This window comes from Zerene cesonia, chromosome 16 (assembly GCF_012273895.1).
Source record: "Zerene cesonia ecotype Mississippi chromosome 16, Zerene_cesonia_1.1, whole genome shotgun sequence".
NCBI lineage: Eukaryota > Metazoa > Arthropoda > Insecta > Lepidoptera > Pieridae > Zerene > Zerene cesonia.
This window is the reverse complement of record NC_052117.1, coordinates 3,136,284-3,149,284: the sequence shown is the minus strand read 5'-3', so window position 1 is coordinate 3,149,284 and position 13,001 is coordinate 3,136,284. Positions and strand designations below refer to the sequence as shown.

General features: G+C 31.9%; 1 protein-coding gene across 1 annotated transcript; it reads left to right on the top strand.

Annotated features, from left to right (window-relative positions):
* Nucleotides 1–4,067: 4,067 nt before the first annotated feature.
* On the top strand, nucleotides 4,068–5,674 carry LOC119832829 (cation channel sperm-associated protein 1-like). The gene is made up of 2 exons (XM_038356615.1): nucleotides 4,068–4,204; nucleotides 4,627–5,674. Exons 1-2 carry the CDS (start codon nucleotides 4,130–4,132, stop codon nucleotides 5,281–5,283), a joined length of 732 nt encoding a protein of 243 aa, XP_038212543.1. The 5' UTR covers nucleotides 4,068–4,129; the 3' UTR covers nucleotides 5,284–5,674.
* The last annotated feature ends 7,327 nt before the right edge of the window (nucleotides 5,675–13,001 follow it).

Sequence of the window (13,001 nt, the reverse complement as noted above, 5' to 3'; positions counted from 1 at the left end):
CATCGGCTTTTAACAATGAATAATTAATAATAAATAATGACTTCCATTTCATATTTTTTATTTTTTATTCTTTAATCATTAGTTGTTAAACATAATGTTTACTCGACAAGTTTAGAAGGCAGAACATTGTATGTTTTTTTCTGTTTTTATTATCTTATTCTATTTTAATATCATGTTTTATCATAGATATTTAACTGGGCAATGTTCAAGTATCAATTATAGATTCAGAAATAAATAATATGTAGTCAATCTGTACAAACAACAACAATTGAAGATTACAAAGTACTACTAAATACAAAAAAAAAAATATTTTACACATTTATCGTAGTGAAAACAGTAGGTAATTATGTATGTGAAGGTGCAATACCAATATGAGTATCAACTATATTGTCCACTTTGAAGTTAAATAGGACGTGGATGGATGGATGTAGGTAGGGGTACCCTGTTAAATAAAGCAGCGGCGGCGCTGTCAACTGTCAAGTGTTCAGCGCCTAAAATAATGTCGCCAGTTACACAACAATTACATAAAATTAAAATGCACCTAGACTGATCGGGAGATGATAACAAAAAATTTGGTGATTTTTAACAGTCAGGCGGTTCTTCAGAGACGACGTTACGTAATGACAAAATGAATAATGATAGTCATAGGCACCGGTGGCCCAACAGCGTGGGCGTTATTCGAGTCAGTCGCAAAAAAACGAAAGTTGCACGATTAATTGTTCCACACAAATCATATTTAAAAATAATTTAAAAGTCGATAAAAACAAAGGGTGGTAGCACAATGCCATACTTTTCCGTTGTGGGCTGTGGCCTACTACCTACCCGTCGAACCGACGAAAAGACGTTACTTAAAATTTAAGAATTGAACCATTTGTACCATTTTGTGACTTTTTGTAAACTGTAACTAGGATGTATATTTAATGAGTATTTTGTGATGATACAACAAACAAAACAGATACCTAAGTTTATTATAAAACTTTATATTGATTAGGTACATACATACTATTTCTTGAGATGTGAATAAGAGATGTGGGATTCTTCGCAAATAATTTATTCGCAGCAATATCTTCATAACATTCTAATAGTTTTGTCTAATATATTATTGTGTGAGTGGGCGGAAACCTCTCTTAGAGTTAATAAATACTATTTACTGTGCCATCCTGCAAGCATTTGTTACGAGAAGGTATTCATTGATTACCGTTTGGTCGTCAATAATGGAAAATAATGACGTTAAAACATTTTTTTAATTATAAACGTATGCAAAGAGGATTATTACAACACTCTTGTTACACCTAAGCAGTTACTTATGACGCGAAGTCCGAATGAAGTAATACAGCTGATATGTAACGATATTGTGTGAGATTTAGTAAAAATACCACTCATGTTTTATAATCATGTGTAAATACGTAAACAATATGACCCAAATTCAAAATAAATATGCTCTAGAAAGAAAATATTTAAGCTTTGAAATTATCAAAAACTATATACCCTTTAAATTGCATATTTTGTCTAATTTCAGACTTAACCCTATAGACATTGAAATGGATGCTCGTTGACTACCTAGTACATAGTTTTAATGTTTATAAAATTGGCACGTGAAATATCAGCATGCGAATAGTAGTACCTACCTGGGACAACAATTTCCCGAAAAAAAGAACCACCGCTATCAGTTGAAAATAGAGTATAAAAACTATAAAAAGCATTCGAACCTTCTTCGTTTTTGGGAACGACGGTAAAAAACTATATTTAATATTTTATGTCTTTCTATGTCTACTAATTACAAAATTTCATAATTTTGTTTTGTTGTTAACATAAAATAATACTTGATCCTAAACAGGAATATAAAAATGCACATAATATTTATCTAATGATTAGATAACTAATTAGACTTTTAATTCAGCGCTAATTTAACAATAATAAGTATAAAACTTTCATTTTTCTCTGTTCCTATTATCTGTTCTCCTTAAAATAAATCATTTGAATTACTCAAATGTAGTTGTGTAACAAATGCATTGATCGAGGAATTGAAATTCTATATTAACGGTAATCCAAAACTTAGCAAACTAGATTTGATTTCACAAAGAGCCGTCAAAATTCAAATGCTATTTTTAACGTTTGCTTATGTTATTTATTATACATTTGTTTATGGTATTTATTATACATTATATTGTATTAATTATTAAATTGATTGTAATAATAATGAAATTAAAGGTGTCTATAGGTTACAAAAGTTTCTAACTCAAATGAGCAAAGTTTCTTTGTTTATCGTTAAGAGAGAAAGTAAACTAAGAATTTATCATCATAATCGTTAGCATTGACTGAAAAAAAAAACATAATGGCGAACTTAATGAAACTGTATTGACAATTTTCTGGTATTCAGGTACTTTCTGATCCGTCACGATCAACGTCTTTGCCACGTAGTGTAAATTGCTGATAATAATATATAATGGTATAGAAGAATTAAGAGCAACGCGGAACGCAATAAATATTTTCCCAGTAATATATTTCGTAAGTGCATTAAACAATGATGTCGGTTAAATCGCCATTGTCGTAATTGTGTTTGTTTGTATCTTATCTTCATCTTCTGCGCACTATGTTTCATTATTTGAAGTAATTAATGAATTAACAAGTAATTAAAACGATTGCGAAGCGTATAATATGGATGTTTGTTTATAATATAGAAAGGTATATAAATTTGTATGAGAAAATTGTTCTGAACTTTACCGCCCATAGTAATAATTTGATATGAATCACAGTAATATCATGTAAATGATAAGTATTTACATGGAAATCGAAATTATTATTGCCACACTTAAAAGGATTACTGAATATGTAGTTACGTAGTTTCTTAAAAAAAAAATCATCAAGATATTTATCTTATTGACTCCACTGAAATGTAAATTATAATTATTTTATTTCCGGTGTTAATAAGGTACCTTCAAGTTAATTTCCGGTCATAGGTGAATCGTAATATGGTGATTTTCGTAATTATTAAATTACTGGAGTTCGAACCACATATACTTTCTTTGAGTAATAAACTAGTTTTTGTACGTGCGAAACAATTGAAAGTTCTAAAGAGCGTTTAATATCATTACAGTTTTAAAAATAAACTAGCTTTTGCCCGCGGCTTTGCACGCACTAATTCGGAGAAGTTAGATGTAATTATACATATAAACCTTCCTATTGAATCACTATATCTATTTAGCAAAAAACCCATCAAAACCCGTTGAGTAGTTTTAAAGATTTAAGAATATAAAGGGTCATAGGGACAGAAAACGACTTTGTTTTATACTATGTAGTGATTTTTAGTCCCGTAATTACGTTTATCAATTATATAATTGGGATTGTAAAAGTAATTAGAAACCCTGAAGAAATTTATAGCATTCTGCTAGAGTACATTATCGGTGCCTTTACTATAATTCCTTTGTTTACCTACTCGTTTCTCTTAAGGATACAGGATTTATTAAAAACCTTAAACAGTTACCTGAATACTTTTATCTCATGAATAAAATTTTGATTAAAAATACCTTTAATCTAATAATATGAATAATTTTAGTTTGACAACTGCTACTTTAGCCTGTGTCTAGTGTGACTTTATGTATTCTGTCTTTACAGGCAAAAGCAATAAAAATAGTAATGAACAATATTTCATTCCATGTTCCTCGGGCGAAGCCGGACATGGCCGGAGAAACATTTTCTCAAGTAGTTTGGAGGCTACCATACATTTTCATAAATGATGTTTTACTTTTATGGTCAATGAAAGTTATAGAATCTTATAACATCATACTGGACCGGGACAACATATTTAATCCTTATGAGAACTTCATGACTTCCTGTCTACTAAGAAATGTTCATTATTTAATTAAACTCATATGTTTTTAAAATCTCAATAAATTTTAAATGTTTCTGTTTAAAATCGAGTGAAATCTATTATTTATATGCATTTGTTGACTTCACTTAAACTTTCATGAACTTTTCAATTACTTTTTTACTTGTAATTTTAATTCCTATTAGTTTCTATCTATTGTTCTTAAGACGCGATCAGCTTGCCAATGTGTACTGATCGTATACGTAACAGTTAAGCAGAGCACTCACACGCCCGCACTTGAGTGAAACGAGTATATAAGCGATGCAAATAGCAATTGCTAACATTATCTACAACCCTCCTGCAGAGACCAGTAGACTTACCAAAATGAAGTACCATGTGCGTAACTTGTGTTTTGTGATTGTGTTATAATGTAAAAAAGTGTTTCCTAATTCTCAACGAATAAAATCCAACTAGTGTTTAATTTAATTTCATCAATTATATAGAACAGTGATTTACCTACATTAAACATGAATTCGATGAAGCGCCACTATTTTTTTCTTCCTGATAAATTATTGCAAATTACAACCAAGTGTTACAGGAAGCCTTTCTCGTTACTTAAGACACTGTCAGGGTTCCTCACGCTATCTCTTAGTGAAACTCGTTTCATCGTCTTTTAACGATATCAAATTACTTACATGTAGCAATTAAGACAATTTCCGTCATAGATCTAAATTCGTCCATTTTTCGCAACTCATTTAAATCTTGAACAATCTGTATTAGTGAGACGAGGTGAATTTTAAATTATTATATATTTTCAGATCTTCCTTGGACTGTTTGCTGTGGCGGCAGCCTACCCTGGTTTCATCCACGAAGAGGCCCCTCAAGTCGATCATCAAGCGCTTATTTCTGAGTCAGGTCATCATCATCAGATCCAACATGAACATGCTAAATCACATCAGTCAATCAAATTTGAACATTTCCATCCAGTCCCCGTATACATCAAGAAGGAACACAGCCATCTCTTGAAACATCCGCTTGAAAAGGGACAAAGCGAACAGAACTTGAAGCAAATTCACCCTGAAACTCAGCACGTACATGGTCATGGCTTAGTGCTCGAAGACCACAGGCTTAACACCGATCATCTTGCCGGCCATCTCGGTCACGGAGGCTTAGAGCACGGTGGCTTGGAGCATGGGAGCTTTGAGCATGGGGGCTTAGAACATGGAGGTCTCTCTGCAGGTTTAGAACATGAAGGAATTTCTGGGGGATTAGAGCATGGAGGAGTCTCCCAAGGCATTGAACATGGAGGTTACCAACACGGCGGCTACGAACAGTTCGCCGGTGGTTATGAGAGCGGCGAAGGCTTAAAAGCATATGCTGAATCCCATCAACCAGAAATTCAGGGACATTATTACGGAGAACAATCCCAAGGCCTCGGAGGAAGCGAAGAAGGTCACAATTACGGCCACTATTAAAAATTTAAAAACCTTCTTTTATAATTTTGGGCATACAATGTGAACATTTCACATGATATAACTCGATTATTTAATATTTGTTATCTTGCCTGTTGGTATTATTATGATAAGTTTGGCTGATTTCAAGCGAAGGCTTTTGCATCTTTTGTATCAAACGTACCTGAAGTAGGTTTAATAACGTTTTAATTTTTTGAATGCACAGCAATGCTGAACCTAATTTTGGCATTATAAATTATATGTGAATGAATGATAGAAAACGTACTGACGTTGCTTTCACTTATATTTGAATGTAGTGTGAATTTGCTTGAATATCGAGAATAGTATGACTTTGGACTGATGTCGTGTCCCAGTGAATTTGTGATATACCTATTAATAAAATGTTGAATATTTATTTATGTTGTACGTTATTTAATGTTCCAAAACGAAAACATTCAAATAATTACTCTCAACGGCTAAAGACAATTTGCATAATGCAATAAAACTGCCGGCATGTTTGTGTTCATAATATTATGTAGACCGTAATACAAAGGCTTATTACGTTAACGGCTGGCTGGTCTTCACAATATAAATCCAGGTAATTACATAATGCAGGAATCGTATCGTTACACTTCGATCTTATCTTGCTGCAAACCTATTTTATTTCTCAATGTTTACACATAAACAATAGTTATCGAATGGAACATCATAAGTATGCGTCCGCCACACATTTTATGAGGACACATTGCTTCAGACGTTCTGATTTAAGATATTCTCAGTGATTATGTTAACGAGGACTGAGTCATTATGCTGGCAGCGTGTTGCATAAATCGAAGCCAGAACAATTTCACCAATAACGATTGTCGACATGATCTAATTGAAATGCTATTAAGTAGATAAAGTCACGATGTGTAGCGCAGATCAAAATGTTGCTCAATTCAAATATTAATATGCTTCTATTGTTACCTTCTTTGTTTTAAATTCTATGACGATATCCTTAAATGCATATTTTAAATGTTGTTTACACTCTAGAAATTAACATATACATATTTAAATATGTTACTTATTTTACTTTTGACTGAGTAACATGATTTTTGTACATCATTTTTATTATTAGCAAACAAGCTTTTTAGATGTTGTCAAATTGCGTCACATTTAAATAAATAGATGTTAACATTTCCTTCACTTTTTGAAAGTAAAAAATATCTCCACTTCTATATATAAACATTTTTATTCGAACTATTCGGACTAGTTAGTTACACTAATTTATATTAAAAATTTAGATAGAATGCCATTATTTATTAATTTTTGTATGTTTTTTGGGATTTTAAAATCAAAAATCTAACAGTTTAATTAATTATGGTGCAATAGTAATGTATAATTCGAAATATCGAAATCTTTACTTCCTAGTTCTGAACTCGGCGATTTCGTATTCAAACGGTTAGCGTTTGCTTTCTAAATAACGACAGGCAAAATTTTAAACACATTCTGTTCAATTTTATTTATCTTTGTTCATAGATTGTTGTTTCGTTTTACATTTTGATAATTTCCTCGATTCTTTTCAAGAAATATTTATTATTAAAAACTTTCAAAGCCATGAAAACTTTTCAAGCATAAAAAAATATGTTTCAAAGGTACTACCGAGTTAAAAATACTATTAGATAGTATTACCACAGATAAGATAATACCATACCAGCAGTATAACTGTGTTAGTAAGATTGTGTTAGGGACCCATACATACGTGATTATATCAGGTATGAGATCAAGCGGTAACTATTTCAACGCGCTGGTTATCAGCTAATCTTTATTACCATTAAACATGCACGATCTTATATGAAACCAATATTCATAAGATAAAAATTAGAAATCAAATAAACCTTATCACTTTACATAAAGGGTAAAAAACAAATATTGCATATTTGGTAACTGACCATATAAATGTAAGTAATAATGCTATATCTTTTAACATTTTTAAAATTTACTAGCTGTACATACCTATTGTACAGAATAAAGTGTTATTTCATTTTTTTTCCTTTTAATGCCATCGTCGGCAATAAAGCTGGAGGATCGCCTGATGAGAAGCGCTTTAAGTGTCCATACTGTCTTACGCCTATACAAATGGATTGCCGACTTTTAATGGAGAAGTATTAAGCAATGAATAGAAAAATGAAGGAAAGTACTGGGAAGGGCAAAAATAGGCTAGAGCTAGAGGCTTATCTCCCCCACTCAACGAACGAAACATTCGCATGGTCCTATTTCACGCCGACCTTCTGTGGGGTTCCAGTAGTGCCTTTCCCGATGCGAGCTGGCCCAATTCTCGTCGGAATATGCTCGACTCCCACAAGTTTACAAATCATTGTTTATTTTAACTATATGTGTCATAGGTTTATGCTTAAAAAGGGAAGATATGTAGTCAACGTACCTTTGTTTGACCATTTTTAATTAAACGTACTTTTGTTCAACACAAATAAAATAAAATAAACTTAGGCATTGATTTCTTTTCATGGATTTTTTTCTCTAGTAATCGAGTAGATTTTGGTGTAAGTTTTCTTTGACAAAGGAGAGTACATTAGATAGTTTTCGTTTTTAATAACATGAACGCAAAAATTTTTAAATATAGATTGATTTTTGTTATTCGTCGCGTAGAAACAGTTTATCGTATTTGTATGGAATTTGGTACAGAGATAGATTATAGTGCGGAATAGCACATAGGCTAAAAACGTTTTCATGATAAGTGATCTAATGTTATGTTAACGTAAGGTATAATTTTTTGAGCAATTTTATATACTTTTATTTGATACCCATAAGAGAAGCTAATGGTAATAATAATTATTTTTTAATACCTTTTAAATTAATACCTTCATCTCTTGAAAAAGTAACAAGTTTAGTAAATTTACGTGTTACAAACAAGTTTAACACGGAAACTTACCAACGTATACGTCACTGCTCAAATTGTGTACTCTGATTAATGAGCTACTTTTTCCCATTCTTGCTTACTAATTTATGTATATGTATAATTTGCAGACATTTTAAAAATAAAATAGACACAAAATCAAATTCGAAAGATTATTGCTTTTTCGGACTCTGTAGTTGATGTAACGATCGAAAAATTTATCGATAATCTGACATTCCAAACCTTTTGAAAAGAGATATTGCGTAAATTAATCGAATTATATCTTTAGCATAAAAATTTTCATAGGTTGGTTACAAGAGTTATCTACTAAAAATAGAATTTTACTTTTTATAAAGAAATGCTACATAAATAAATTGAATTCGTATTTAATATTATAAAATTAATCATAATCAGCCCTTACATGTTCCCACAGCTGGGACACAGGCCCCCTAGGTGGCAATAATCCACCACGCTGGTCTCATGTCGTCAAATTTTTTATTCTTGTACATGCCGATCTTCTCACGATGTTTTCTTTCACCGTTTTGAGCATTGATTTTGAGAGCAATTGAAAAATCAATAATATAAATAAGTCATATACGCTTGCTTGATCTCAACCCGACTTATCGACATAACGTCAGAAGTTTTCATCACTATGCCACATCTACTTATTTATCACCCATGTGCTGTGATAATAAAATTAACAATAAAAGACAAAAATAATACCGTCACAGTACACATATACTAACTTTATTTACTTGACTTAGTAACCCACTTCAAAATCGTACCGTTCATTGATACCTGCTATATTATTCTGATTTTGAATTGCATAATTATTATAAATTTATAACATTTATTTTTAAAACCTTAGGAAGATGTGCTTCCTATAGAAACGTATGTAAATTATGATATAAAAAAATCGCTTTAATTATAGATACGCTATTTTCCACTACGCATAAATGTATATAAAAAGCTGATTTTTATAATCCAATTTAGACGCTCAACCGTTTCCGTTGAGACCTCATCTCTAAACTATCCAAAATGTTATCTCAGGTCAGTTAAATAAAAAATATAAAAAATTAATTAATGAACATTCCTTATAACATAAGTTTAAATATCGTGTTCTTTCATTTCAGATAACTCTCATCTTTATATTAACAGCAGTTGCTATTCAAGCAATGCAATTGGATCGAGGACCTCAAACCTTTACGAATACAAATGATTCGTCAGCAGGAACGGCACAAAATCAACAGAAAAGATTTGCCGATAAAGGTATAATAGTTTATCTAACCCCAGATCAAATAAAAGACCTTCAAGCAGGCAAGATGGAACTTCGGTCACATTCGTCAGGCGAAATATCGATAAGTCGACGACCAAATGTACGACAAATGACACAAAAAAATTCTCAATTAAGGTATAATTCTCACCGTGACAACCTTAATATATTAAAGGCTCCGCTTGTGCATAAATCGCAATTAGTGGATGTAGAACAAGAGCAACAAGGTGAAAGAAATTTTAATGCACCAAACGGGCTATCACTGAATCGCGGTGGATTGACACCTCAATTATTATTGTTTAGTCAAGAAAATCAAAGACCAGAAGTACAACCCAGTGAGCAAAATCAGCAAAATAATCAAAATGAATTGACTCCAAGAAATCCGGTCAAACAAGAAAACTCAGAAGAACAATATTTACAAGAACAGATTAAAAAATATTTCCAGAACACTTTTGAAAACAATAATTACCAACAAGGAAAGCCAGTATCTAATGTTCAAAATAATCAGCCTGAAAGTGGTAATCCAGAATCAAATCAACAACAGATCCCTAATTATAATTCCTTTTTAAATGCCTTAGTTCGTGGCAATGTTTTACGCGAACAAAACAACGCGACAGAAAACTCAAAATCATTGGGACAAGAAGCTTTTGGTAACTTATCTCCAGTTATAATCCAGAAGGAGGTACACATTACTCAACACAAGCATGTGCCTGTTGTGAAACATGTGAATGTACCCGTCCCAGCACCAGTGTTAGTCCCTATTCTTCATCCATACGAGGTGAGAGTCCCCCAACCCTATCCTGTACCAGTGGAAGTTATCAAACGCATACCAGTGCAAGAAAGAAATCCAGAGAGAAATGCAGAGAGAAATTCAGAGAGGAATGCAGAGAGAAATGGAGAGAGGAATTCAGAGAGAAATGCAGTGAGAAATGCAGAGAGAAATTCAGAGAGAAATGCAGTTAGGAATTCAGAAAGGAATACAGAGCAGAATGCAGAGCAGAATGCAGACAGAAATACGGAGCAAAATGCAGTGAGAATTTCAGGCAGAGCCGAAGCTGAAAATGTACCTATTGAATTGAGACAACATCATCATGGCAAAAATGTTTACATTAATGTCGATAGTCCAGCATATCTCCAGCTGTGGAAACACAAATAATGTAACCGATAAGAATAGCTTACTGTTAATTGATTTTAGGGGTATAAGTTTTATGCCAACATTGAGGCTCAACCAAATAAATAATTAGAAATTAAAACATTTTTCTTCTAGTATTCCCTCTAATTAACAATACCAAATGGTTTATCAAGAAGATACCACACATATACCACAGATGAAAATTCAGAAGAAAGTAAAACAACTTGTTCTCTTACTCTATTTAATTAAAGCTATATTTTCACATAGGAGAAGTGGGGGAGGATAGATATAAAAGTATTTTTTTATGTATTATTAGGGGGTTTATTTGTGTACGTATTTTCTTTGATTCAAAAGTTAATTATTAATCTTGTTAAAAAATTATTTTCGGGCCACTATTAGTAGTCATGTTAAGCTTTAACATAAATTAATCGAGGCAACAATTGCATGGATTTATGAACAAGTATATTGTAAGTGTAACTACTCAATACAATTTATTCCTTCCGATTTGCGGGTAAGTAGTAAACATTAATTTACTAAACATCAATTTTTTACGTGTTCAATGTTTTCTTTATTAATTTAAAAGTTATTTTATGTACTTTAATCGTTTGACCTAATAACATTCCTTCAGAACTAATTTCTAACTACTCTTTTGGTCATAATAATATCACAGCAAAAAGTGATAAGACATGGGATTTTTTAAAATTTTTTTTTTGGCCTGTGATAATTTAATGTGACCTTTTGATCACTGGAGCTATAACATATTGACACAATAAAACATTCTAAATATACATTCAATAAAATATTATTCTATCAGTCTATAAAACTTATATTTACAAAATAAAACACCTGATAGAGACAATAGAAATTTATGCAACCTCATCTCTTTTTATTACAATGATGACTGCTTGTGACTAGTGACATTTAGATAAGTATGTAAACAAAACTTTTCAGTTTATCTGCATATCATCGTCTTCTCTTCTCAAATATGTTAGAAAACATGTTAAGCTGTGAATCACATTTTGTATATCCATGTATTAAACCAGCATGGGATAAAAATGAAAGTCACATAACTGGTACATTCCTAATAATAGGTATGAGTTAAATTCTCTGTGTAGATTTAAAAAAGTAGTACTTGATCAGTTCTAAATCTTTGTTTAGCTTATATGTCAGATAAAACAATGTATAATATAGTATTTTCTTGTGTTTGATTTTAGGCATAAAATGTATAATATTTTTATGACCAACTAATGACAAAAATCTATATACAATACTCAATACTCTATACATATATAATAAAGCAGTAAAGAGGAAGAATGCGTAAAAAATGGTGTCTGTCGGTCTATCTGTTTGTTTGTAGACGCCAATCTCCGGAACTACTGGAATTTGATCTGGATCTGAAATCAAAGATATCACTAATTTCCTCCACGCGGTCAAGGCAAGACAAATTATAACTGGCAGATCATTGAAATTTTGACTAGACACAAACTTCCATTTGTTTTATTTAATTTCCTTTTCCATTTATCCATTTCATCTTGGTGACACGGTAGCCTATCCGGATACTGGGTTTTTTGTCGTCAACGCTTTACAAGTTTATTGCAGTTGTCATCATTACTGATTATGGTGCCGGAGAGACTGTTCTCATATCGCGCAAATCTCTCATCACCAACAATTTCCCCTTTCAGTTGAAGCGCACAATGTTCCAAAAATAACGAACATCAAGTCAACAAAGCCCCTGCTTAGTAGACCTGACAACCGGCTGTTTTTCTTATGGTCAACTTAATATCTCTGTTACAAGAGTCAGCAACGATCTTTATATATTGGGTCCTAAGAGAAAATCTCCAAATCCAGAGTCCAAATTGAGTTTATAAAGTTTTTGTTTAAATTATTGACAATATTACTGTTATTTTGTGTAGTCCTCGGTTTCAATATGTAATTTAAGTATTTTATCTATACCTTAAACCTAATTTTATTGAAAACCTCCAGTTGTTTACGTTCAACGTTCACGCAAACGCAGTGGCGGGCAACGACAAGTATCTATCGCATATTAAATCCAATTCAACGGTCAAACTAAATAATGAGACCTCAACAAAATTTGAAATTCTGGCCAATTCACCTACAGTTCAATCGAACGCATTACAAATATTCGCAGCTTTGGGTAATTATAGATAAATGGGTAATATATAGTTTTTTTATGGGTGTAGATACCCGAGACATTGAATGGAAAATGCTCATTAGAATGAGCAAATTCAGATTTCAAAATAAGTGTGAAATATTTATGTGTTTAATTTTTATATTAAGAGTTTTGTTAAAGCTTTCCGCACGTGGTATCATTCGTGTAAACTACATATATTGTTTCCGAATATGACACTGTATGAGATTTTTTACGATTTAAGAGCTGTATTTATATCTCATCAAGTATTTATTTAAAAACTAAAAACCTTTGC